Here is a 23,894-nt window from a genome sequence, read left to right on the forward strand (position 1 = left end):
CAAGGACCACGACAGAGACCGATGCGAACAACGCTGAATCGATTTGGGTATTGAGGAATACAAACAAAAGTTATTAAGCCAAGACAGCTGAAGTTGAAATAAAATTCGACAGACAACGACCACAGCCCTAACCCAACATCTCACTTCCCACCACTCTCAACGCTAACATTCCAGTTATTAGGCGCCCGCCACCACCTCCCCAGCAGACTATTCTCGCTCTTCCCACTGCTTCCTGTAATCATCCGACTTCCCACCTCAGGCCTCTCAACCTTGACATCCTGCGTCTTGACAATCTGCAGCTTGACATCGTCGCCGCTGTTGGCAGTTCCAGCCTCGGGATCAAGCGTAGCGCGGTCGGAGGAGCTCCCCGTCCTATACGATTTGCCACTGCGCTTCCCAGAGCTTCCTTCGTCGGAGATGATGCGTTCGAACTTGGATTGCAGGGAGGGGTAGTAGCGGATGAGGACGGCTTTGATGGAGGGCGCGCATGCGACGATGACGGCGAGGTGGTTTTCGATGACGGCGCAGATCATGGATGCGGCGTAGCGGAATGGGAAGTCACCGTGTGTGGCGAGCTGGTCGACAAAGAAAATGCGTGCTGCAGATGCGCCTAGCACGAGACCGCCCATAGCGAAGAGGATGTTAACGGCGATGCGGTGGTGTCGTCTCAGCTTGATGTTCCAGGTGAAGATGACGGGCATGATGTACAGGACCAGGTCGCAAACTAACATGAAAACGCTGTTGAAGTAGGAGAAGTTGAAGAGGTTGATGCAGTAGCCCTCGATGGTCGGGTCCCACCACTTTGCTACAGGGATGCACATGAAGATGCTGGTAACGACGCAAGTGAGACCGAAAGAGAAGGCAATGACATGCATGGCGTAGATCCATCGACGGGCCCATGGTTCAAAGGTGAGCTCTGCGTAGAAGAACAGTAGCGAGTGCTTGACGGCCCAGTTTACAAGGAAGTAAAAGATAAGGGCTGTCATGACCAACTAGTGAGTGTGTGGTTAGTAGGTATATTGTGGTGAATGCTAAGCAGAGGGTAACGAACCTTCATCAGCATCTCCATGTTATTTGGGTCGATCTCTTTTTCATGCAGACCAGCTCCGAGGCGCGTCGAGTACATTTGGACGATGGACAGGACGATGGCACAAGAGGCCGCAAAGGTAGCAAGTGCTTCGAGTTGGTCAGTATGCTGAAACGGTGGCTGAACAAGACAGATTTGGATTGAGCTTACCATCATGCCAGCCAAAACTGCTCAGTATCCGCAGTTTCCTTCCGATGCGACAGCTGATAGCAAGGGAAGTCAACACGATCAGAGTCAAGTTGACACTGATAGTGGTGGCACGTAGGTCGTCGGACATGATCAAAAGATTGAATGCAGAACAAGATCGAGATCCGATGTCCAGTGATGGAGAAGGATTGTGTGCCTTGCATGCCCCTACATATAGGATGTTAATCTATAAGACGTGGCTTGTAGTTTGTTTGTCCGAGTATGCGCGGCACCAAAAATGATGAACGGTCTACGGGGTCTAACGTTAGCTGCCCCGCGTTGGCCGCGTAGAAACCCATGCCATTACAGTGATTCTGCAATACTCTTTTCGTCTACTTGCAGTAAAGACTGTCAAGGGACTGTCGCGGCAGTCGGCTTAGCGCCCAGTGCGTGTGGCACCTGTTAGACTAGAAAGAAACAACAGATGTGATGAAGAAACATGATTGGGTAGATAGTGCCTCCTTAGACTAAGCGAGCTGTAGTTATCAAGGCCGAGTATATGGGTTTGCTTTGTGATATTTGTTTTCGAGGTTAGGGTTCACGCTAGACGCAGCGGGGTCTTGTCGACATTGAAAAAGAAAGACGACGTCGGTATACACGTTTCTTCCACGCGAGTGGTAAGCGAGACTACCAGATTAGCGAAGGGTCTCGTAGGCTGAAGAACTGACCCCGCTTTGCCCTTGACTCAACAACATCGCATTCAGATACTGATGCTTTCGTTTTGTGATGCTGCTTTTTCTGTCAAGACCCTGTTGGCGACTTGGTTTTGCTGGAATACGAGGGGAAGTCCGCTGTAAACAGATATGTATGTCAGTGGCGTAGGAGTCTACGATTTCATTATCGCCAATGTCATGGGCTCCGCGGTGTTTGTTGTCTTGAAATCGCGCGTATCACATCAACTCTGTCCGAGCTGAAAGAGCCACCTGGAGATGTCGCCACCTCAACGCACATTGTGTTTGCTGTCGATCAGCGACGGTGCGAGATACTCCGAAGAGCAATGGCGACAACAATAGACAAAAGTAACATTTCAATGTAAAAGGGCCGATGAGCAGGTGGAGGTTGAGAAGGCAGGTGGGTAGACAGACGGCAAGAGGCGGGAAATTATGAACAGCCACATCGTCATAAAAAGGCGTAGGCCCCGCCCAGTTCTCGCAACTCGAAACATGGGCATCATGTTATCGTCGAGGAATCTGAGGATCGCATGCGCTCGATGCGCGACTGCTCTTCGGGTGGGTACGTTGGCGATGCATCATGTGATGAGCTCGATGAGCCTGAGGCGCAAAGCCCTCTAAGCCCGACTCTCGACCTCGGGGCTGACTAACACTATCCGACGCTAACCTCATCTGATTCTCAGTAATTCCGTGCTTCTCATTCGTCGCCGGAGATGGCTCGGCATCGATTTGCAGCTCGTATGCGCATAGTGTCGCCGCGTCTTGTGTATATTGCAGAGACTGTGAGAATTGGGCTTTTCAATTCTATCCTTCCACTCCGATCCTTTTGTCTTACACTCCGTGTCGCTGTTTACTCCGCTCTTCCCATACTCATAGTGCGCTGGCCATAGTCGGAGTGAAACTTTGACGCCTCGGCTGTCCGCATTTACTACGAACGCCACCTTTGCTCGATAGAGACCAAACCAACGTCAGCGACATCTCACTTTCTTCGCACAAACGAGGACTCAAATTCCTAGACACGTCGAGCTCACCCACGAATTAACACGACCTCACTCCCGAAATGTCGTTCTCCTCGCTCGTCTCAGACATTGCCTACCGGAACTCGGAACGGCCAGAGCGACCGGACCTGCGCTCTCAGATATCGGAAGCACGCTCGACCCGATCCTATGCCAGCACTGCCGCCACCAGCGTGAGCATATCGGGGGACATCAAGAGTCAATTGCACGGAGGATACAGCCATCCACTATCGCGGGCATGGCAGGCCGAGCGACAGCTCACAAAGGTGCGTGGGAAATGACGTCGTGTGCCTGGTCACAGACACTAACATTTGGCACACAGTCTATGCTCATCTACCCCCTCTTCGTGTCCGACCAGCCTGACGAAGAGACGCTCATTCCCTCGCTGCCAAACATCCACCGCCGCGGCCTGAACAAAGTCGTGCCATACCTCACCCCGCTCGTCGCAAAAGGCCTCAAATCGGTCATTCTCTTTGGAGTTCCGCTCGCACCCACGGCAAAAGATGCCCTAGGCTCCAACGCAGACGACCCCAAGGGCCCCGTCATCAAGGCCATCCGCCTGCTTCGACGAGCATTCCCCGATCTTTTCATTGTCGCCGACGTCTGCCTCTGCGAATACACTTCACACGGCCACTGCGGCATCCTTCGCGACGATGGCAGTCTGAACAACGCTTTGTCGGTAGAGCGCATCGCTGATGTAGCGCTCTCGTACGCCAATGCCGGCGCGCATTGCGTTGCACCTTCAGACATGAACGACGGTCGCATACGCGCTATCAAGCTGAGGCTCATCGAGGCTGGCATTGCACACCAGGTCGTGCTCATGTCCTACGCGGCCAAGTTCTCAGGCTGTCTGTATGGTCCTTTCCGCGACGCTGCGGGCTCAGTGCCCTCGTTTGGCGACCGGAGATGCTACCAGCTGCCACCCGGCGGTCGCGGTCTGGCACGACGAGCTATCACCAGAGACATAGGCGAGGGCGCAGACATCATCATGGTCAAGCCTGCGAGTCAGTATCTGGACATCATCAGCGACGCCAAGGAGATTGGCAAGGACATGCCCATCGCTGCGTACCAGGTGTCGGGCGAATATGCCATGATCCATGCTGCAGCTGCAGCTGGTGTGTTTGACTTGAGGCAGATGGCGGAAGAGGCTACACAGGGTATTCTGAGAGCGGGTGCAAGTATTATTGTGAGCTACTTCACGCCCGAGTTCCTCGACTGGTTAGGCAACTAGGGTGTGACGATTGTTACGGTACAAGAAAGAAAGGGCGTAGGGGCGTTTGATATCCAAAGGGCATGGACATGTCTGAAATGCAAATTTCACCACCACTTCTGCTTGAATTCTACTAATCGTGTCGTTTCGCAAGTTGAGAACGGAGCATGTAGCTTCCATTCTCGCTCGTAACATTGTATAGTGCCAAGATCGTGTAGGGGAATAAGCTAGCTGGAGTGCTGACGGCGGGATTCTGGTGCGCCACAGCCTTCGCCACGTCATCTAGGCATGGACGAACAGCATTTGCAGTGCTGCGGCTTCGCTGCCTCGCTAAACCACTATGCGCCAACGGTCTTCGATTCGCCGGCCAGTCCGCAATTCACTGCCGGCGTCACCGAGTTCACCTCCAATATTGGAGCTGTATTCGCAGCAGTACGTATCGCAGCCACTTTGCTGCATCGCGACCACTTGCCTGCGCCCTTTGAGCGAAAACTATGCGCAAAAGAATATAGACTATCTCCCTAGACTGCGCGCTGGTCCGCCTTGCTCGCAGCCGCACTGCTGGCGCGCTCGCTAACACCCTCATTCGACGCTCCTCCACTACAGCACTATAGTTTCATGCGAGTCTCCACCTTACTGGATGCACCATGCAGGTGACCACTTCGACTCATCCTTCCTAACAGAGTCTCCGAGAGGCTGATACCATGTAGGATGGTAGCTGATTGCCTTCTGCGCTTGCGCACATTGGATCGATTGCGACAATCATGCACAGCCACTTCTTAGCCTAGGCTGCCGTCCCACCGCCCTTTTCCTCAACACCACCTTATGACGAGGGTTGGTATTAGGTAAATCAACATATACCAGGCATTTTGGTAGGGGTGCCTTATTATCCTACATTGAAGATAAATAAGCATATTTCGCGTCTTGTGGCTGAACTATTATCACTTCACACCAAGTCAAGTCACCTGCCGGAGTTTCACGTTTGGTCGAGACACCGTCTTACGGCAACGGACGCTCCATATACTATTTGTCTCCTACTTGTATATCGTTGTGCCTCGATTCGGGAGACGGCTCCGATTCGGTATTAATCATGGAGAACCTAAAGGACTCGCTACCTCCAGGCATGGCAGATGCGGCTATCAACATTCCAGGCGTTGGCGCTATACTGCAGCTTCTCCTTAACAAACTCGGTTTCGATGTCGGAAGCACAATGTCTTTATACCTTTTACTTTTCGGTCTATTCCAAGGTGCGCTGTTCATGTACACTCAGGGACGTGGACTTATATTGTAAGTTGCCCACTCGTTCGATTCCCCAAACAATCACCAACTAATTCTCCATATAGAGGGCACGGTACTTCGGCAATAAGGATAGACGATGATGATGACTTATACCCCCAATTTATATCCTGGATATCAGAACACCGCATGACAGAGGTCAGCCGAGATCTAAAAGCTACATCCAAAAAGCCCAGAGCACGAGGCGACGAAATAGACAACGACGATGCCTCAGAGGCAGATTTTGAGGACGTCTTGGACGACTCTGGCATTTTCAACTACGAAAAGTACAAGGGTACTAGTCCGACGTACTACGAACCCAACATGGGTGACGACAGCTTCACCCACAACGGTCATTACTTCCAGTTCAGCAAGGACTGTCAGGAGAATAAGTACCAAGAGCGCATTGAGTACTTCCTCATCATTCGTTGTATGGGCCGTAGCACGAAGCCGGTCAAGGATCTGATAGACCATGTTAAGGAGTGGTCGGCGCACAAGCCTAACAAGACGACTGAGATCATGCGCGCTGAGATAAAACATGGTGGGTATTGGCACGTTCAGTCGAATCGCCCTTCACGACCGATTAGCACAGTGACGCTGGACGAAGCGCAGAAGAACAAGGTCGTTGCGGATATCAATGAGTACCTTCACCCAGCTACTGCTCGGTGGTATGCTGCACGCGGTATTCCGCACCGGAGAGGATACCTTTTTCATGGTCCTCCTGGTACCGGCAAGACGTCGTTGAGCTTTGCCGTGGCTGGCATCTTTGGACTGAGCGTATATTGCGCTTCGCTAAGTGAGCGAGATATGAGCGAGTCGGATCTTGCGTCGCTATTTGGGCAGCTACCAAATCGTTGCATCGTCTTGTTGGAGGATATTGACAGCGCGGGTATTCGGCGAGATAAATCCTCTGTGATTCCAGAACAAGAGCATGACTCTGCCGTCAACGAGGCCGACAAGTCGTCTGCTCCAGCACCAGCCGAGAAGGTGACAGAAGAGAAGGAAGACAACAACGACAACAAAGACGAAAGCAAATCCGAAGAGAAGCAACATGATGGCGTTGACATTGAGAAGAAAAAGTCCATCCGCAGACGCATAACGCACTCGCTCCGTCCCCGCAAATCTTCCAGCAAACCCAACAGCGAAACCACTACCCTTGCCACCACACCCTCGTCACCAACCTCCGCACCCCCATCCGTACTCACACCCGCACCCAGCATAAAAGAAGTCGCCACCAGCACCAAACCAACTCGTACATCAACCCCTCCTCCTCTTCCGCCACCCATCGATGAAGAAGGCAGCAAGAGCAAAATCTCACTAGCAGGCCTCCTCAACATCATTGACGGCGCCGCATCGAGCGAAGGCCGCGTCCTCATCATGACGACAAATTACCCCGAGAAACTCGATTCAGCACTCATACGCCCTGGGCGCGTAGATCTGCAAATCAAATTCACACTAGCGACGAGGACGCAAGTCGAGGAAATCTTCAGACGCATGTATAGTGATGAGGCGGATGGTAAGAAGTGTGATGGTAGTAGTGACGGAGGAGAAAAGAATTATGCACCAGAAAAGAAGGGTAGTAGTAGTAATGATAAGAGGAAGAAGGAGGCTAGGTGGGGGGCAGCCACGGGTAACAAGTCGCCAAACTTTGCGACGTTGCCGCCAGATCAACTTACGGACATGGCGAGGCAGTTTGCTGATGCGCTGCCTGAGGCTATCTTTTCGCCGGCTGAGATTCAGGGGTATTTGTTGCAGAAGAAGAGTGATCCGCAGGGTGCGTTGGATGGGGTGGGGGAGTGGAGGGATGCGGTGCTGGAGGCGAAGAAGAAGGGAAAGAAGGTTATTGAGTTGAATTGAGTGGGTATGTTGTATGATGTTGACCAGTGCATCAAGGATTGCTGTTACGGCGTTATCGTTTCCATGCATGTGCAAATAAGGTCGGCGGCAGGTCTAGTTCGACAGAAGGTTGACCACAAGATGTGGTCAAAAACACGCAACTGCTTTTATACGGCTGAGCAGATGGGGAGCGTAAGGCTCGGGTAGATCGCCGAGCAACAATCTAGTGCTCATACCACTGTAGTGCGCGAAGAAGGATTCTGCTCACAAAGAAATCGCTCATCGCACCTGGCGTAGTGTTGTAGAGTATTAACAGAGTGTCTGTGTAATCTTAACAAGCAAACGTAGTGATGACCCCTGATAAAAGGTTAACATGATGATCTCTCGGTTAGCCCCCTGCGCCGTAGGGTAAGCTGGATCTGGCTGCGCATCCACGTCATCACCAATGACCCCGCTAGTGAAGGCTTCTAGAATGCCTCGTTGGATCTGTTTCTTGAATCACGATGCTAGATGTATTGGGTACTTGCATATTTCCGAATCATTCCAGACCTCGCGTTTGTGATGTCGCAGCACTTAGCTGTGTCAGCCTTCTCACAGCCCGAGCGCAGCCTTGTTGCGCGATAGAGATCTGCAGCTAGCTTTTAGCTTTTAACCTATCTACTAACTACTATAAAGCGCATAAGCAGCAGCAGGCTAAAATAAGTCTCTAGATACTAGAAAGCACAAAGTCTATAGACTAGAAGAAAAGAGCAGCGTCGCAACTATAGCTGTACAAGATTCTAGGATGTAGAAAGACTATCCTAAGCTCTACTGTTGTTAAGAATTTGCTGTAATATTGCTATAATAACACTAACATAGTAACAGCGCACTTCTACTTTAACTTTAACAACACATAAAAACAAGATCTAGAGCTTATGCTCTGCTTATTACTCTAGCAGCTCGTGTAGCGTTTAGTTATAATACCTAAAAGCGTTAATGCGTTGTTTTTATCTTGCGAGAATAGGCTGTATGCTAGCTAGACACGTTAGTAAAGTGTCGCAACCTAGTGATGCTGCGCAATTCACTCGCTACTTTACCGCAAACGCTAGACTAGACATACGACCGCATCCTTACCGCCATAAGTAATGAGGACTGCGCGTACGCGATGCGCATCCTACAGTGGCTAACGTTCTCTTTCACACCTGCTGATCATGACCACACGCTAGACAAGACCATCACAACAGGATTTTTAGTAGCAAACTCGGGTCCATACACTACCATCCCACAAGATCCGTGTTGCACCCCTGGAGCTTCTTCCTGCGGTTCTGCAGCCGCTGTTGCCGAGCCCCATATTCCAGTGGCCCTGGGTGCAGATACGGGAGGCAACACTGATTTTGAATGTGCTCGCTTTTACCGGGGAGTATGGAATGCGTGTTGGGATGTCTCCCGTCGTGGGGAGATATTGAGGTCACCACCTGCTGACAATCGGCAATGTGATCAGTGCGGTTCTCGTGCCTGACTCTGCAACGGAGGGGAGGTTGCGAGCGAGTGATAATCAGAAGTGTCTCTATTGAGGTGTGCTCCAGATGGAAGGATGGATGCTACAGGATAGTTGCCAAGCTACACAGATATCATAATGCTACGAAAAGGGAAGATCTGGGCAGTAAGAACATTTCACCGAACGGTCATCTCGTCACCGTGCGCGTCGAAAATGCACGATTCACTCATCACCCTATCCCACGAACCTGTTGGAGACTATAACAACATAGAGAGAAGATGTTTCCAGTGGTACATGAATAAAATATGCCAGTGGTACATAGGAGAGAGATAGCTCCAGACGCATGTACATACATAGGAAAACGCTTAAGAGTCTAGTGCCTTGACGCTGTCAAGTCTGCATGCACTACGCTTCATACCTCCATGCATCGACCAGCCACTCAACCCAAACGCCTAACTCCTAATGCCATATTTCCCCTATGCCCTATTCCCCCAACGCCTTAACCATCTCCTCCCTCCACCTCCCCGAACGCCTGTTCATAACCACCAGCACCAACCCACCCGTCGACAAAGCCCACAACCCCAATATCGTAAACAACCAGCCATTCCCAATGGCATCAATCGCCGGATCCGCCGCAATCGTAGCCCCAAACACACACAAATTCCTACAGAAGTTATTAATAGCCATCCCCGCCGAGCCTTTACTCGGCATAAACTCGGTCAACATGGTGGTGCTGACAGACGTAATGAGCATGGATCCGATGCCGAAGAAGAAGTTGGCGACCATAGGCACTATCCATATGACGCCTTTCTCGGTGGTCCAGCCGTACCAGATGAGAGCCGCGGGCCAGAGAAAGGCTGCTATCCACGCGTTTTCACGCATCCGGTCTTCGGGGCGGAAGATTAGTTTGCCCTTGTCGTCGTAGCGGCCGGCTTTTCGCGCTTCTCGGTGCATGATGCGGTCAATCCAGACTCCACCCAAGAGAGATGCGAGCATATATCCGACGGAGCTGGGGATATAAAGGAGGCCGACGACAAGGGTGGAATAATTGTAGGGAGCGGATGAGAATGTCTTTTGGATGGAGATGTTGAGAAAGTAGAGGAAGGCGAAAGTGATGGAGGCGTAGTACACTGTGAGGGCGACAGGAAGGAAACGGAGGTAGAGTAGAATGGAGAAGGGATCGACGAAGATGCGGCGGAGGTGGGAGGCTACAGATTTGGACTTCTCGGCAACAGACTGTGTAGTTGAGACGCGTTTGAGATTTCCGGTTGGTCGCTTCTCGGGAGTAGAAGCAGGAAGGGAAGCAGCGGCGAGCGTCTTCGAACGCAGAGTTTCGGGGAGTACGAAGACTAGCACGAGGAGTGTCATGCTGCCGTATATTACGAGGAACCATTGTGTGCTCCGCCAGCCGAGTTCTTCTGCTAGTACTCCGCCAAGGATTGGTGCGAAGAGTGGACCACAAAGGGGGCCCAAGTAGAATATTCCCATTGCTCGGCCCCGCTCCTTGACCTCCCATATGTCGGCAATCGTTCCTGCTCCGACAGCTTGGACGGATGCTGCAGCTCCTCCCGAGAACGTTCGGAAGACGATCAGCATAGCCATATTCGTTGAAACAGCAGCCAAGACTCCGAAGAGCACAAAGAGGCCAAAGGAGACGATATATATTGTCCTCCTCCCGCTCGTCTCTGAGAAGCTGGACCAGAACAGCGGAAAGATTCCCATGGAGAGCATGTAGACAGCTGCATTCATGTTCGTAATGGTATGGGAAGCATCGAAGGCCTCTGCGATGTCCTTGAGCCCAGGGACTATGATAGTAGATCCCATGGGACCAGCCATTCCCATAAATGCCACGAGGATGGTCAGGAGCCATTTTGTCTTGCGGGCATAATGGTAGGGGTTGTCAACCTCTGGTATCAAGGAGAGATTGGCGAGGAGACCTCGTCGCTTTCGCCGTTCGACGATAACCGCTTCAGGTACGACGGAAGCTCTTCGCGAAAGTGTCGCTGGCCGGAGATCCTTAGGCATATCTCTGTCAGGCGCTGTTGTGGTGGACGGTGTGGACGGCGGAAGTGATTCTTCGTGCTCCTTTCCTTTTCCGGCATGGTCAATGGACTCAAAGGACTCCATATGCGACATCGGAGATGTGGGTTCGCAAGCAGGACTTGGATCTTGCGGTGGTTTCTCCAGGCCTGCCATAGTGAAAGAAAGAGAGGAGAAGTGAAGTGAGGGGAAGAGGGTCAAATGTGGGTTCACGGTTTTCGGGGGTATCAGTTTGCGAATGACCAAGCCCTGTACTCTACAACGATGATTGCATTAATAAGCTGGTGGCCTTAAGGCAACACACGTTAGCTAACGTAGCTAGAGACTCCTAGCTCTGTCGTAATAATTACATATATAATTAACACGCTAGTAGCCTAAAGGTAATATATGTAAGCTGCCCTACGTAGCTTAAGAAGTCCTAACCCTGCAGTAATACTGCGTCGTTGCATACATAGATGCCAAGAGATGCCTATACCCTTGCTGTGCTGCACGGACGCAGTCTTCCTTCTTTTAGGGAACCCGTCTTTAAGGCAACCTACTCGTACATACATTACCCCTGTAACGCACAAATGCCGGAGTCTCCGTCCTTACACCAACATATGTAAGCTGCAACACCCCGCTAAGGATTCTGAGCCCTGTACTCTACAATAATAATTACATTGACAAGCTAGTGGCCTTAAGGCAACACACGTTAGCTAACGTAGCTAAGAACTTCTAGCTCTGTCGTAATAATTATATACATAATTAATACGCTAGTGGCCTAAAGGCAACACATGTAAGCTGCCCCACGTAGCTTAAGGAGTCCTCACCCTGCAGTGATTAGTGGTCTGGCCGCCAGCCGCAGCCCACTAGAGTAGAGTCCGACCGTATGAATCATAGAGTTGCCTAATGCCATCTCTCTCGATTAAACGCTCAAGGACTTCATTATTGCCTGCATATGTAGCGGCATGAAGTGCGTTGCCGTAGTATCCCCTCTGTGCGTTACGTCGGCGCCCTTGTTAAGCAGCAGCTTCACTACCGCCTTGTGGCCTTCAAATGAGGCCGCCTAGAGTGCGTTGCCGAAGTATCCACCCTGTGCGTTAACGTTGGCGCCCTTGTCGAGCAGCAATTTAGCTATCGCACAGTGTCCACGTTTCACCGCGTACATTAATAAGCCTTCGCTATCACTATCTATCGCATTTACTGCGCATGTTTTGTCTTCTTTTCTGCGCAGAAATTCCTTCGCCGCACTACATAATCTAAATCTTGCTATCTAATGTAAACCTGTAATAGTAGGATTACTCGCACTGTAACCTCTGTACTTATAACTAGGTACGAATAGTACCTGTGCTGCACACGAAAATTTGCTACTCTAAGTAACTAATGCGCAAACTAAGTAAACAACCTTAGCATCAACAGATCTTGTATATTTACTACAATGTTTAGCTGCGTAGTCTAGGAGTTTATGCTGACTTAGCCTCTCTTCAGACTCTTTGTTAGTAGCACACCTGCCGCTTTTAAAGACGCTGAACGATAGGTAGGTTAGACACGTCTTAGTTATATCTAACTATCTATCTAGGTTTAGCCTAGAGCTAACACGCTTAAAGTATTCTTGCGTAGTGTAGTGCACAAAACAGATAATAGCACTCTCCTAATTAACAACAACAAGCCTAGCGTATATAGAGACTATGTTGTCTACATCGGGTTTATCTTCTAGATTAAGTTTAGATTCGCTAGGCTCGACTGCTAAGGCGCAGCACAGCTTAGTAGTAGTAAGCGATTATTTCGCAAATGTAATCTACGTTAGGACGCTCTTCGCTAGTTTAGAATAGCTAGTTTGTTTGTCACGGCGCTGACCCAGATAGCCTATTAGAGCGCGCCAAGCTGCTAAGCGAGCAGCTGCGCGATCGCTGAAATTCCTGCGCGAACGCGCCCTGTCGTACGCTCCTTGAGCTACGTCCTTGTCTTAGCCTGACCCCGTACTGTCAGCGATATCGTAGTGAATATACTGATCACGTGCACCTACCTTCCCTGCCTACCAACCCCGTGACATTGTTAGCCTTTAATCCTCTCTTGTGCTTTGCTGTACACATTATTAAGTGCAGCTGCACCTTTTAAGAGTGTAGTAAGAGTTAATTTTACTTCTTTTGCTGTTGTGTTGTCTAATAGAGACTTAATGTGCAGATAAGCAAGAAGAAATCTTAAGTACGTAAGTGTGTATCGCTGTAAAGACAAGAAGCAACTTACATACCGCTAACAGCCTTAACTACTCTTTCCTGCACTAATTTCTGCAGAGTTAAGCTTCGCTAGACACATATAGGCAGCTAGTGTATTTAGCTAAGTACGAACTGCTTAACGTTGTTATTACTAGCCTCTGCTTCTAGCATTAATGCTAGCTAAAAAGCGTCCTTAACATCTAGCACAAAACGCGAGGTAACTATTAATCGCATATCTGCTCTTTTCTGTAGATCGAGGAGCTTAGTGCATAGCTGCTAGCGTGTTTTGTTCTAACACTTGTTGAGCGCATTAATAGCTATATAAACGTACAGATACTGTGTAAGCACGTCTCGAAGAGCGCTGTATATATTATCGAGCGATAGCTTTGTTCTACAGCTAGCGTGTTTCTAATGTAATCTTTCTACAGGACCTAGTGCTAACAGTTAGCTCTAAACTAGCTGCTTGAGGATAGCTGCTAATATGCTAACGATGTCCTAATCTGCTTGAGATTTGTAGTTGCAATAAACATACGCTACTTTGTATGCGCTGTTTTGCGCTAAGTCTAGAAGCTAATTAATTGCAATAGCTGCTACTATAGTCTTGCTAGCACCTAGGATCCTTAGGCAGAAGAGGGTAGTCTTAGCGTCGCTAAGCTATTGTGCTACTTTAGGTGCGTCTAGGAACTACTAGCCTGTCTCTTCTTACCTTTGCTTTATAATATCTAACTGTTAAGCAGGATAGTTGCTTAACAATATCTATTCTAGAAGAATACGCTAGGTTGCAGTAACTTGTACCTGCTGCACTTTGTTAACAGCAGACTAGATAGCTAATACGTGCGTGCAAATAGAGCTAGTATCGTCTTTAATAACTTAGAAGAGTTTGCTTACACGTCTAAGCTTAGTTATTAGATAGTGCTAGTACAGAAACTTACAGGTGATCTATCTGTAACGCGATCTCTACTAGCGTCTTTAGTTGTTCTATGCGAGCTAAGATAGCGTTAACCTCTTCTTTCTTTAACTTCTATACTAACGCCTCCTTAACTTTCTCTAGCTAACTTCCGCCTGTTATCTTTGCCTGTAGAGTTTCTAGCGCTTGCTTAAACTAGTCGAGCGGCCCGTTCTTAACAGCAAGTGCTTGCATCGCGCTAAACTACAACTAATAGCTATATCCCTCTTCTAGTCAAAACCTTAGGTTCGTCAGAAGGTTGTGTAGATTGCTAGCTTCGATCGCGCACTGCGCACGGCCTTTAGAGGTGTCCTTAACGTTGTTTAGGTAGGAAAGGACTTTAGCTAAGAGCTAAAGGATAGCGATAACGCTAGCTGTAGCACTCAGCGGATCTATGTTAGGAGGGATTAAGTGTTAACCGCAGACATGTGCGAAAGACGTTTTGTGAACAAGGTAACATCGTTAACGTTCGACTAGGCTAAGGAGTGCGCCGCTTAAGTAAGGCTGAGCGACGGCCTGCTGTGCGAATCGCATGATAGCACATCTTATCAATAAGGTCACACTACATAAAGCATTAGTAGAGTTCAGCTGCAATGACAGAACAATAGAAAAGAGAGGGACAGTGACAGGCTTTCCCTCGCAACGTGCTACAGGGCAATTATCATATGTTAAGGCAGTAATTATTTTTCTCGCCAGACGGGCATCAGCATACTGTTGATGAAGGAAGTGCTTAGAATGCTTCTCACAGCACGCTGGAAGGCCGGTCCGCCTTTGTCAGCGCGGTGGCAAGCATGAAGGTTGAACAAGCGCCAAAGCAGAATTACCTTCCCATTATAGGTTTACCTTCATGTCTTGAACATGCTGACCGTCATGGATATGTCCCTCTGTCGTTACCACATCTGTGCCACAGGTGCTCTCCACGTTTCCAGCATCGGATCAATAAGCGCATCGCTTGCTCGTGCTGCTTTATCTGATGGTCCCGACACGCCTACTTTCTGCTCATCTGGAACAGCTTCTCCAGCCGCGACACTCTTACGCTTCCGACCACGTTTCTTCCCTGATTCACCTCCCTCTGCCTGCGTCGTTGCCTTTGACCGGCCGCGCTTTGCTTTACCTACAGCCTTTTTAGCAGCATCTTGCTTAGCCCGTTCTGTGCGGTCCGCCCGAATTGCTTCGAGATCTTCCTGTCTCATCACCCGTCCTTCGCCGTTCTTCCTAGGCTTCTTCAGGATACTTGACTTTGTATTTTAGCGAGTCTTAGCCTTGTTATTGGCAGCCTTGAGAAGTCCAATGTAATTCTGGTCAAGGGCTTGTTAGGCAATAGACCTTTCGGCAGCGTTGGCAAGCTTCTGAATCAGTCTATGACGACGAATTTCGTTTTGCTTATCACTATGAGAATCTTGCTTGAGGAGGCTCAGCAGTTGTGTCACTGCTTCTGATGACACGGGCGTCACTGGTGTCTGGTTTACTTCATTCTGTGTGCTTCCGACATCATGGGAGACCTGAATGGTCAGCGGAGCGCCTGGCTTTACGATATCACGAAAAACCCTTGAAGGGTTATAAGAAAAGAGGCCGGTCTTTGCACAGCCAGCAAGTATATTCTTCTTCGTTATCGCCCTTTCTCTCGCACGACTGTATATGGCAGTGAAGTGCTCTTTGTTGACATTCGTCAGGCCTCTGCGGTAGCGGCGCTCGACTTTATCTTAGTACGCTGTTTTTAATGGCCTAAAAACCGACACGTCACAGGGTTGTGTCTTGTAAGATGTGTAAGAGGGCAGTCTACATAAGATAATGTCATTCTCTAAGCAAAATTCAATAATCTTAAGAGTTTTATAGGTCCTAAAGCTATCGCAGATAAGTATCTGTGACTTCCTATTAGCACGAGCTTTAGTCTAAGGGTCAAGGACTTGTTTAATCTACTCTAGGCTAATAAAAGAGTTATTGTAACCTGTTTCAGAAAGAGCATAGAACCATCCAGGAATAGAGTACGTCGTCTAGTTGCTCCTGTAGGTAGATGCATGCTAGATGATCATCGGATTGAGATACTCACCGCTTGCTGACACGCATTCGATAGCAGTTACTATCGTCCGCTTTGTGCCAGTTCCTCTATAGTATCTGTAATCATCTCTGTCTCCTCATTACCCACCGTCCATCGCGATAGCTACTCCTGCAGCACCTCACAGGTCCTTGTATTGACTCACCGTCTCCTCGCCCCTGCCGCAAACCGTCGCATATGACTACTCCAGCACCACCATTCTCAGTCTTCCACTATTCCCCTCAAGACTAACACTGGTGCTCTTCGCAATCTCACTCATCTCTTCCTTTCCTTTCGGCCGATCTCGCTCTATGTCCACCTCGCAGAACAGCGTCGAAAGTACCGAGCTCTTCCACAGTCTATCACTCTCAACCTTCCAGTTGTCGATGATGACAAGCAGTAAGAATAGTCCTGTAGGGGCGATCATAGCGACGAGGAATGCGATCCACTCCCATCTCACGTACACACAAGTCGTGTTTGCCCACATGTCGCCTCTCGCCCATCTCTCTTCTCCTTCTGCGCCGTGGGTCTGTATGGAAGCCGTCATGGCGCGCGTCATGTTTCTGAAAGATTCGTCTAGAGATGCGATGGACGTCTGACCCTTTATTGGCGGACCCGTCATGTTCTCTCTCCCATCCGGGTCCTGTCGCCACAATGCGCGCAAGTACGCGTTTCCCTCAACTAGCGAAAGCCCATTAGACTTGAGAGTCTGCTCGTGGAACATAGTGTCAAAGTGCCTTCGCAATCCCTACGCCGCGGGTTGGCTCATGGTCCGCAGGTAGTCTTTGGGGTAATACCATCGTGTGCTTGTTCAGTGGATTTTTCCCTCTTCGTCCCACTCTTCTGTCTTGACCTTGTAGTGCTTGACCTGCTCGGGTGCGGGATCCGCGGAGCCTGCACACGACTTCTTGATGCCATCTCGCATGGTGTAGTCAGTTGCCAACGCAAACAAATTAGGTCGCCATTCCGGTCCCTCTTCTTCACCACCAGCTACATTCGTAGTTATATCAGGATAGTCAAAGTCAAGCGAAATACTTTCCAACAACGTCTCCTCCAGGCGTGTATTCGCAACTTTGACGTTGTACGTGTTAACCGTGGGGAAAAGGGTACAGTTGACAGCCCTGGAGTCGTTTGAGGCAAAACGTTCTCTGAATAGTAGGGTGATGGTGTGCAACGGGAAAAGGTCGTGGCCACGATATTTGATGTTGTCAGGACGGAGAAGTCCGCGTAATTACGATGGTCCGAGTAGTTAAGACGGGTTGGTGCTCCCTCAGGTGTTTTCAGCACCGTGATTGTATGTGAGTAGTTAGTGTGCTGCCGAATGAGCCCGCTGATATCTTTGCATACGTGGCTTATCGCTACCGTTGAGAACGATGCTCTGTCACTGGACGGAAATGTGCAGTTACCGCTGTCGCATCCACGGGCGAAGACGTTGGTAAAGTCTTCTACGGGCTGGATAAGACCAACAGTCGTAGCAGCCACCATTGGTGCATATCCTGCCCACAACATCCAATTTCCTCCGGTTCCCGGCCCTAGAACCCCCCCTGCGGCAGTGTAGTTGTTTGTCCTTGCCAGACGTACGATTGCCGTATCAGTGCGCTGCGCACAGTCTTTGAATAGCAAAAGCTGTTGTGAGAAGAAACCAGTTAGAGCCGTCATTACTGTTGCCAATGCACCTAAAGACGCTATGTAGCTTGGGAGAATAAGTATGAGCTGCGAGATGAAGAGAGAACGCTTACTATACTCTTCTCGGCCTCATGTGACATAGTAACAAGAACGACCCTCAAGGTCCACGGCTAGCCGCGTCGAGATGCTGCTAATGTCAGCACGAGGTCAAATTTGATCAGCAAGCTACTTTGGTGACAATACTACTGAAACACCACCCTGGATAGCTTCGGAGGTAACGTTACCTGCGTTGAGTCAATAAGAGAGCAAAGTCAAATTATGCAGATCCTTATGGACTAACCTCAACGTCACCCAATGTTCGCGTCTTGCGATACCATTGCCATCTCGATTGACTGATACCTTTCAACGCTTAGTAGAACGCATTCCGGAGCGGTTGATTGAGGGAATCATGACATACCTCCAGCCAAAACCACACTCACCCCCGTTCTCATAATCAATGAGAAGAGAGACAGAACAGAATTGATCGTGATGAGTTGAGGCCACTTCGGCAAAGGTTTGCCTTGATGGGCGGAGAGTGTTGTAACAAGTCCAGCGAGCGTAAGAACAGAGAATATGAAGCTGAAAGTTTCCACTGTCCAACTCTTCTTCCTTGATCTTCGGACTGCATGCGTGGACCTTCTGTAGCCCTCCTTTATCCTAGTCGCAAGCTTGATGAAGGCGTGGGCGAAGCGTGACCATCGTCGCCGCTATGGTTTCCGACCTTTGCAAGACCGCCTCTCTGGTTTGAGTGCCTCCGTTAGGCTTGCATTATATGCGTTCGCGTTGTGCGAGATAGATATCGCGGCTTCATGGTGTGATCTTGAGGTCAATAACGGCGCTGATGATTCGAGCTGCACCATCGTGAGTTTGAGAAGATGTAGAGGAGCGGAAAGGAAACACGTGCGGCGCCGGTGCAATAACATATACAGTACTTCAACTCCCAAAGGTCGTACTGGACCCCACGTACAAGATTTCGCCCCGAGATACTCGTGTAAGAAGCCACGAGTTTCTGCACGTTCATTCGTCTTTCGGAACGCTTGGGACAACCCAAGCGCTATTGACTGTCTCTCAACGGTGTAGCAAGGCTGAGCTTACTGCAAACCCACACGCTTCTTGTTGAACCTCTCGGCATAGGGGCGAAACATACACAAGTCTGGAAGCAGATCCGCGCGGATACTCAGCCTCATGGCGCATATCATGGAAGATCACTTTTCCTAGTAACGGCATGATGAAGAAGCCTAGAGTACCTCGCAATCAACTCTGCAGCTCATCTTGCCGTTTCTCTCGATAGATCTGCATGATGCGTTCGTAGTCCCTAAGTGAAGTGGGTGATGGTTGGTAGGGCGAGGTTGATCGACGTTCCGGTGAGGCAGATATAGACGAAGCTAACGTCGCGATCGGTATCTTCACATGCAACCATATATCCATGTTGCTTGTCAAATCCATGTTGGGGTACAGTGCTTAGCGAAACTTGCTTCTGTGAGCGCTGCTTCCTTCGCCGAACGGTATTTTGAGTCAATTTCAGATAAGCCAGCAATGGATCTGAACCGATTATCTCCATGTGAATCTTGTGTTATTATATATCCGTCTAGCTAGATTCAGAACATAATAATCATCATCCAATATTCGAGCTCCACCGACCTCTGGTCCGCAGCCATGCTCCATACTGGTAAAACACAAAGGGGATGGGAATCATCAAGACTGCAAACCCGGCGAAACAACTGCTTGCCGGTCCAGTGCCCAAATTTCCATACAGTGGAATGACAACAGCCGGGAAGCAGGACGCCAGAATACTCCGAAGAAAAGTATTGGCCGCGATGGCAGACGCTCCCCAGCGCTGGAATGTATCGACAAGATAGTTGAGCGCGGATTGAAATATCGTGTAGTAGCCAAAGCCAACAAAGAATGCGCCCGTACAAGGGATTATCCAATGGAAATTTGGGTGCGATGTCCAGCCGATTAAAAACAAGCCGCCTGCAAAGACAAACGACCCGACCATCATAGGTGGCAGACGTGCCTCTGGGATGGCCTTGTGATCACCTTGGGAAGCCAGACGTCGGTTGTAAAAGACAACCTGATTTAACACATTGAGTGCAGAACCTAACAGAATGCCGAGCAAGAGAGCAAGGAACGGCAAGGATCCGACTAGTGGGTTCCAGCCGCGATCTTGTTGAAAGATGATCGGAAATGATGCAAGGGAGGCATAGAAGACGCCATATATGAAGGAGGCGTATAATGCGATGAGACCGCAGATCGGCGTGAACAGCATCTGCCACGGACGAACACCAAACTTGTGCAAAAGTCCAGAGAAGGTAATATTCAGCTCCTCATACTCTGCATGGAGTCCCCATTCCCCAGTCTCGAAGCGCAGACGCCGGGCTTTTGATACGAGCAAGCGAGGGGCGTACGATTCATCGACGAATGCCACGTCGAGGACGACCGTGAGTAGCTGGATGATGCCGGTGATCTTGGGAACGTTAGTGATGATGCCATCCTCGGTAACAGAAACACCCACGTATTCGGTCCACCTCCACGACACGCCGCAAACCACAATGGCGCCCCCGACGATTGGCGCAAGTACCTAGCCAACCAGTCAGTCTGTTGTCATCAGATAAGAAAGTCATCGCTTACGGGGCCAGCGGCGACAGCCAATGCGTACCCCACGATGGCATTTCCTCGCTGCGAAGAGTCCCAAATATCTGCGAAGACGCCACCTGTGCAAGTGATTGGTGCAGCGCCGAAGAAGCCGCAAAAGAAGCGGGTGATAATAATGGATTGGATATCTTTGGAGGCGCCGGTCGCAAATGAAAAAAGAGCGGATATGAAGCAGGGTGCGACGGTCGGCCATTTCCTGCCGTAGACTTCAGAAAGGGGGGCCCATACCAGAGGCCCGAAGCCGAAACTACCACAATCGTGAGCACGGGACGACGTTCGGAACGTCAATTGACCTACCCAAGCAGCAGGACGCTAGTTCCTAGCACGGCAACCTCGTTGGAAACTTGAAATTCGTGCGCAACAATCTCGTTGGCCGGCGAGTATGCCGCACTCGCCCATGTCGAGCCGAGCGTCGTGAGTCCGTAGAGGAACGTGTTAAGTGACTTCTTTGCAAAAGACCAATTCTGCGGATTATATATATCGTCTGGACCGTCGAAGTCGACTCGGTCGCCGTTGGTACTGCCGGATGCTCGTTCCAGGTCCGGTTGGATTCGCATTTCCATCATGTAGCAGGCGGCAGGCGGTGTGCGGTTGACGTCAAAGGAAAGAGGCGGACCGCTGGAGGGTGTGGTCGAGTTCCGGGTTGCGCGTTTTGAAGGCTGGGCATTGCGCCACCGCAGCTCCATCGAAGATGGGTAAGAGCAACGTCATTGCGTAGCACGTGAAAAAAACGTGTTTCCCTATACTGCAGGCGCTCTCTGGTGAGTGACGCGATCAGCAAGCCAACAATGAAAGAGGCCGCTGACTGCGTCATACCGCCTTGATCGTCCAAACGTTTGGTGGGCGCGGGATGGCGTGCCGAGGACTGCGGCGCGGTACGGCCCGAGGTGGCCCAATGATCGTTCAGGAACTCCCATCCACACCTTCTCCTTGCCTGATTCGTACAACACAGCTGCCGTTCATCCTGCACTTTGACCGAGGTTCTGCTATTTAGATCGGAGTTAGTCCCCGTTTTGTACAATAGTGTTTCTACATCTAGGGGGGTAAGCGGAGCTAAAAGTACGGGTTACGCTATATTAAGCTAATGCTACTTTAAAGCCAGCAATACGGGTAAGTTCTCTTATGGGCCTAAGTAACAGTTAAACAAGACGTTTAGTTTCTCCAGTCAGATGCACGAAGTCGCGGCAGACCATATGCCATATCAAGGCAACTTACGTAAGGCATCCCTCGCTCGCGTCCAGTTGACCTGAAGCACGTCTACAGCTCGAAGCGAACCGTGATCTTCACCGCTGCGTCAAACATCACGACAACTCACACAGAATTTATGGACCAGCTACCGACTTCGCAACCAGAGATCGGTACGGAGCCCGCTACTGCCGCTGCCTTCCGTAAGGATCTTGTTCCGTATTGCAATGACCCGGCGTTATATCATTGGCACGCCTGATCAAAAGGCTGACGAGATCTGCTCTTGTTCGGCCATTATTGAGTCTGACAGATCTGTGGTGGTCTTACGTGCCACTGAATATGTCATATCTTGGACCCCACTTCTTACGAGAAAGGAAAGTGACTGACAAGAGTATGCCGACGGTTCCACGGCTGAGATCACGATGAGTGCGGAGACAGATATGAATTTCGGTCAGCATGCTGTCATAGAAACGTAACGGTCTTCAGGGGAATAGAAAGCAGAGAAGTCGTTGATCAGGTATAAATTAAGCCCCAGTCGCTCTCTAAAACCTCTCGCCAGACCAGCACTTCATCACTGCTTCAAATCACGGACTGCAGTTCTCCAACTGTTCAGACGCCTTTCAACCACACACACAATATATTCTGCTCACCATGTCTCAACCTATCGCTCAAGAGCAGAGCAATCTCAAGGTTGCTTACCTCGAAACAATCGACTTTGCCAAATTGCTCGCCCACGAGGAGCACGAAGTTGCCAAGTTGATGTCCGCTTGTACAACGGCCGGCTTCTTCTACGTCAACCTTCAGGGCCAGAGTAGCCGTGGCCTCCTCGAAGATGAGGATAGTATGTACAAGGCCATGGAAGAATTCTTCGATCAGCCGCTCGACACAAAAATGCAGGATGATCGTGGAACTCACAAGCATGGGTAAGTCAGTCTTGCAAAGCCCAGATCGTGTGCTAACCGAGTATCTAGTTACAAGCCTGCTGGTGTATTTGCCGGAGTAAAAGCCCACACAAGAGATAACTACGAGACTCTCAAGGTCGCGCGCGACGAGATCGGCGCAAAGTCCCCAGTCCTACCCTCCACCGTGAAGAAGCACCCGCGCCTTTTCGATGACTTCATCTCAAAGTCACACCTGGTCAACATGACCATAATGCACTCTTTATCGAATGCCCTCGGTGCCGACCCCGCCAAACGTCTTGAGCAACGCCACCGCGACGAAGCCGACTCAAACACGACTCTCGTCCTCCTCCGTTACCCCAAGAACCTGTCCTCTACCTGCGTTGGCCACAATCAACACACAGACATTGGCTCTCTCACCCTCCTGTTCAGCAAACAGTGGGGACTTCAGCTTGTGAGCCCCGAGACGGAAGAATGGGAGTGGGTAGCGCCGCGCCCGGGACACGCCATCATCAACGTGGGCGATTCGCTGCGCTTCTTGACCGATAAGAGGCTGGCGTCTTGCATGCATCGTGTCGTTCCGACTCCCGAGACAGCGACACAGAATCGCTACTCGATTGCGTACTTTCTGCGCCCGGAGAACGATATCGAATATAAAGATCCGGAGGGCAAGCCCATCTCAGCGAAGGAGTGGCACGATAACAAGTACAAAACGTTTGCAGACTCGCATGAGAAACAGGCTATGAACAGCATTCTTTTGGGTGGGATGGATCGTCTTGCGAGAACGGGTATTACCGTTTAGATGTGATGGAAGTATTCTATTTGGCGGCCGTAACAACATTGCCATACGGCATGATGGGACGTCATTTCCTACCGCCGCTCCATTCAATCATACAGAAGGTGAAGACGTTAGAACCAGTCTAATAAAAGACAATCAATTTCCAATCTACTTTCACTTCACGTTCCTACTTTAATGCTAACTGTGGCACTAAGCGGGTCCATGTTGGGAAGAAAACAGCATAGATGACAGATGCATCTAATGGGGTAGATGAGGGAGACCACGGTGGCACTGCGCAGGTAGAGAAGCTGAAGGGAGAGCGTCCAGGCTGAGGGGGCCTGACGTAAGTGAGGCTGCGGGAGCTGCGGGAACCCCAGAATTTTTCAAGCCGACGACACCTACAGAACTCTTGAAGAACTTTGGGAGCCTTTTTTCTGCCTTGCCGTTCACCACAGCTGACACTGCCGCTTAAATCACAGCCCTGTGCTGCTGCGTCTTGTACTGTGTCGGTGCTAACTACCAACCGATGTGACACATATCACCGGTGAGGCCTGCAGCGCCGGCGCCTAATGGCTGTCGACGAGTGCCATGAACGACGTGGCGCCCACACTTCATTTGCATCTTACCCATGTGACGAAACCAAGGATAAATCAACAGCATCGTCGACGAAACTATCAATTTGCGCTTTTCCTAGGCTTTCGTCGGTTCCTAACCTGGGCTCGTAAGATGCAAACTGGC

At 50.1% G+C, this 23,894-nt stretch overlaps 9 protein-coding genes across 9 annotated transcripts; 3 read left to right on the plus strand and 6 right to left on the minus strand.

The window, feature by feature from the left end:
• Nucleotides 1-140: 140 nt before the first annotated feature.
• AA0111_g9736 (hypothetical protein) lies at nucleotides 141-1,364 on the minus strand (the record flags this gene model as incomplete). Its single annotated transcript, XM_028656328.1, has 3 exons — nucleotides 141-992; nucleotides 1,052-1,176; nucleotides 1,238-1,364. 3 exons carry the CDS (start codon nucleotides 1,362-1,364, stop codon nucleotides 141-143), a joined length of 1,104 nt encoding a protein of 367 aa, XP_028502624.1.
• A 1,640-nt stretch (nucleotides 1,365-3,004) lies between these two features.
• On the plus strand, nucleotides 3,005-4,191 carry AA0111_g9737 (Delta-aminolevulinic acid dehydratase; the record flags this gene model as incomplete). The annotated part of the gene is made up of 2 exons (XM_028656329.1): nucleotides 3,005-3,226; nucleotides 3,283-4,191. The coding sequence occupies 2 exons, from the start codon at nucleotides 3,005-3,007 to the stop codon at nucleotides 4,189-4,191; spliced, it is 1,131 nt and encodes a 376-aa protein (XP_028502623.1).
• A 1,069-nt stretch (nucleotides 4,192-5,260) lies between these two features.
• On the plus strand, nucleotides 5,261-7,302 carry AA0111_g9738 (hypothetical protein; the record flags this gene model as incomplete). Its single annotated transcript, XM_028656330.1, has 2 exons — nucleotides 5,261-5,457; nucleotides 5,514-7,302. The coding sequence occupies 2 exons, from the start codon at nucleotides 5,261-5,263 to the stop codon at nucleotides 7,300-7,302; spliced, it is 1,986 nt and encodes a 661-aa protein (XP_028502642.1).
• A 1,939-nt stretch (nucleotides 7,303-9,241) lies between these two features.
• On the minus strand, nucleotides 9,242-10,954 carry AA0111_g9739 (hypothetical protein; the record flags this gene model as incomplete). The annotated part of the gene is made up of 1 exon (XM_028656331.1): nucleotides 9,242-10,954. One exon carries the CDS (start codon nucleotides 10,952-10,954, stop codon nucleotides 9,242-9,244), a length of 1,713 nt encoding a protein of 570 aa, XP_028502641.1.
• Nucleotides 10,955-16,176: 5,222 nt separating this feature from the next.
• On the minus strand, nucleotides 16,177-16,698 carry AA0111_g9740 (hypothetical protein; the record flags this gene model as incomplete). Its single annotated transcript, XM_028656333.1, has 1 exon — nucleotides 16,177-16,698. One exon carries the CDS (start codon nucleotides 16,696-16,698, stop codon nucleotides 16,177-16,179), a length of 522 nt encoding a protein of 173 aa, XP_028502669.1.
• An 87-nt stretch (nucleotides 16,699-16,785) lies between these two features.
• AA0111_g9741 (hypothetical protein) lies at nucleotides 16,786-16,899 on the minus strand (the record flags this gene model as incomplete). Its single annotated transcript, XM_028656334.1, has 1 exon — nucleotides 16,786-16,899. One exon carries the CDS (start codon nucleotides 16,897-16,899, stop codon nucleotides 16,786-16,788), a length of 114 nt encoding a protein of 37 aa, XP_028502670.1.
• A 97-nt stretch (nucleotides 16,900-16,996) lies between these two features.
• Nucleotides 16,997-17,633, minus strand: AA0111_g9742 (hypothetical protein; the record flags this gene model as incomplete). The annotated part of the gene is made up of 2 exons (XM_028656335.1): nucleotides 16,997-17,045; nucleotides 17,092-17,633. 2 exons carry the CDS (start codon nucleotides 17,631-17,633, stop codon nucleotides 16,997-16,999), a joined length of 591 nt encoding a protein of 196 aa, XP_028502727.1.
• A 1,621-nt stretch (nucleotides 17,634-19,254) lies between these two features.
• AA0111_g9743 (Efflux pump bik6) lies at nucleotides 19,255-20,980 on the minus strand (the record flags this gene model as incomplete). The annotated part of the gene is made up of 3 exons (XM_028656336.1): nucleotides 19,255-20,220; nucleotides 20,271-20,541; nucleotides 20,592-20,980. The coding sequence occupies 3 exons, from the start codon at nucleotides 20,978-20,980 to the stop codon at nucleotides 19,255-19,257; spliced, it is 1,626 nt and encodes a 541-aa protein (XP_028502620.1).
• A 1,150-nt stretch (nucleotides 20,981-22,130) lies between these two features.
• AA0111_g9744 (hypothetical protein) lies at nucleotides 22,131-23,180 on the plus strand (the record flags this gene model as incomplete). The annotated part of the gene is made up of 2 exons (XM_028656337.1): nucleotides 22,131-22,402; nucleotides 22,451-23,180. The coding sequence occupies 2 exons, from the start codon at nucleotides 22,131-22,133 to the stop codon at nucleotides 23,178-23,180; spliced, it is 1,002 nt and encodes a 333-aa protein (XP_028502673.1).
• Between the last annotated feature and the right edge of the window lie 714 nt (nucleotides 23,181-23,894).

Source organism: Alternaria arborescens, assembly GCF_004154835.1.
Source record: "Alternaria arborescens strain FERA 675 chromosome Unknown contig_29, whole genome shotgun sequence".
Classification (NCBI taxonomy): Eukaryota; Fungi; Ascomycota; class Dothideomycetes; order Pleosporales; family Pleosporaceae; genus Alternaria; species Alternaria arborescens.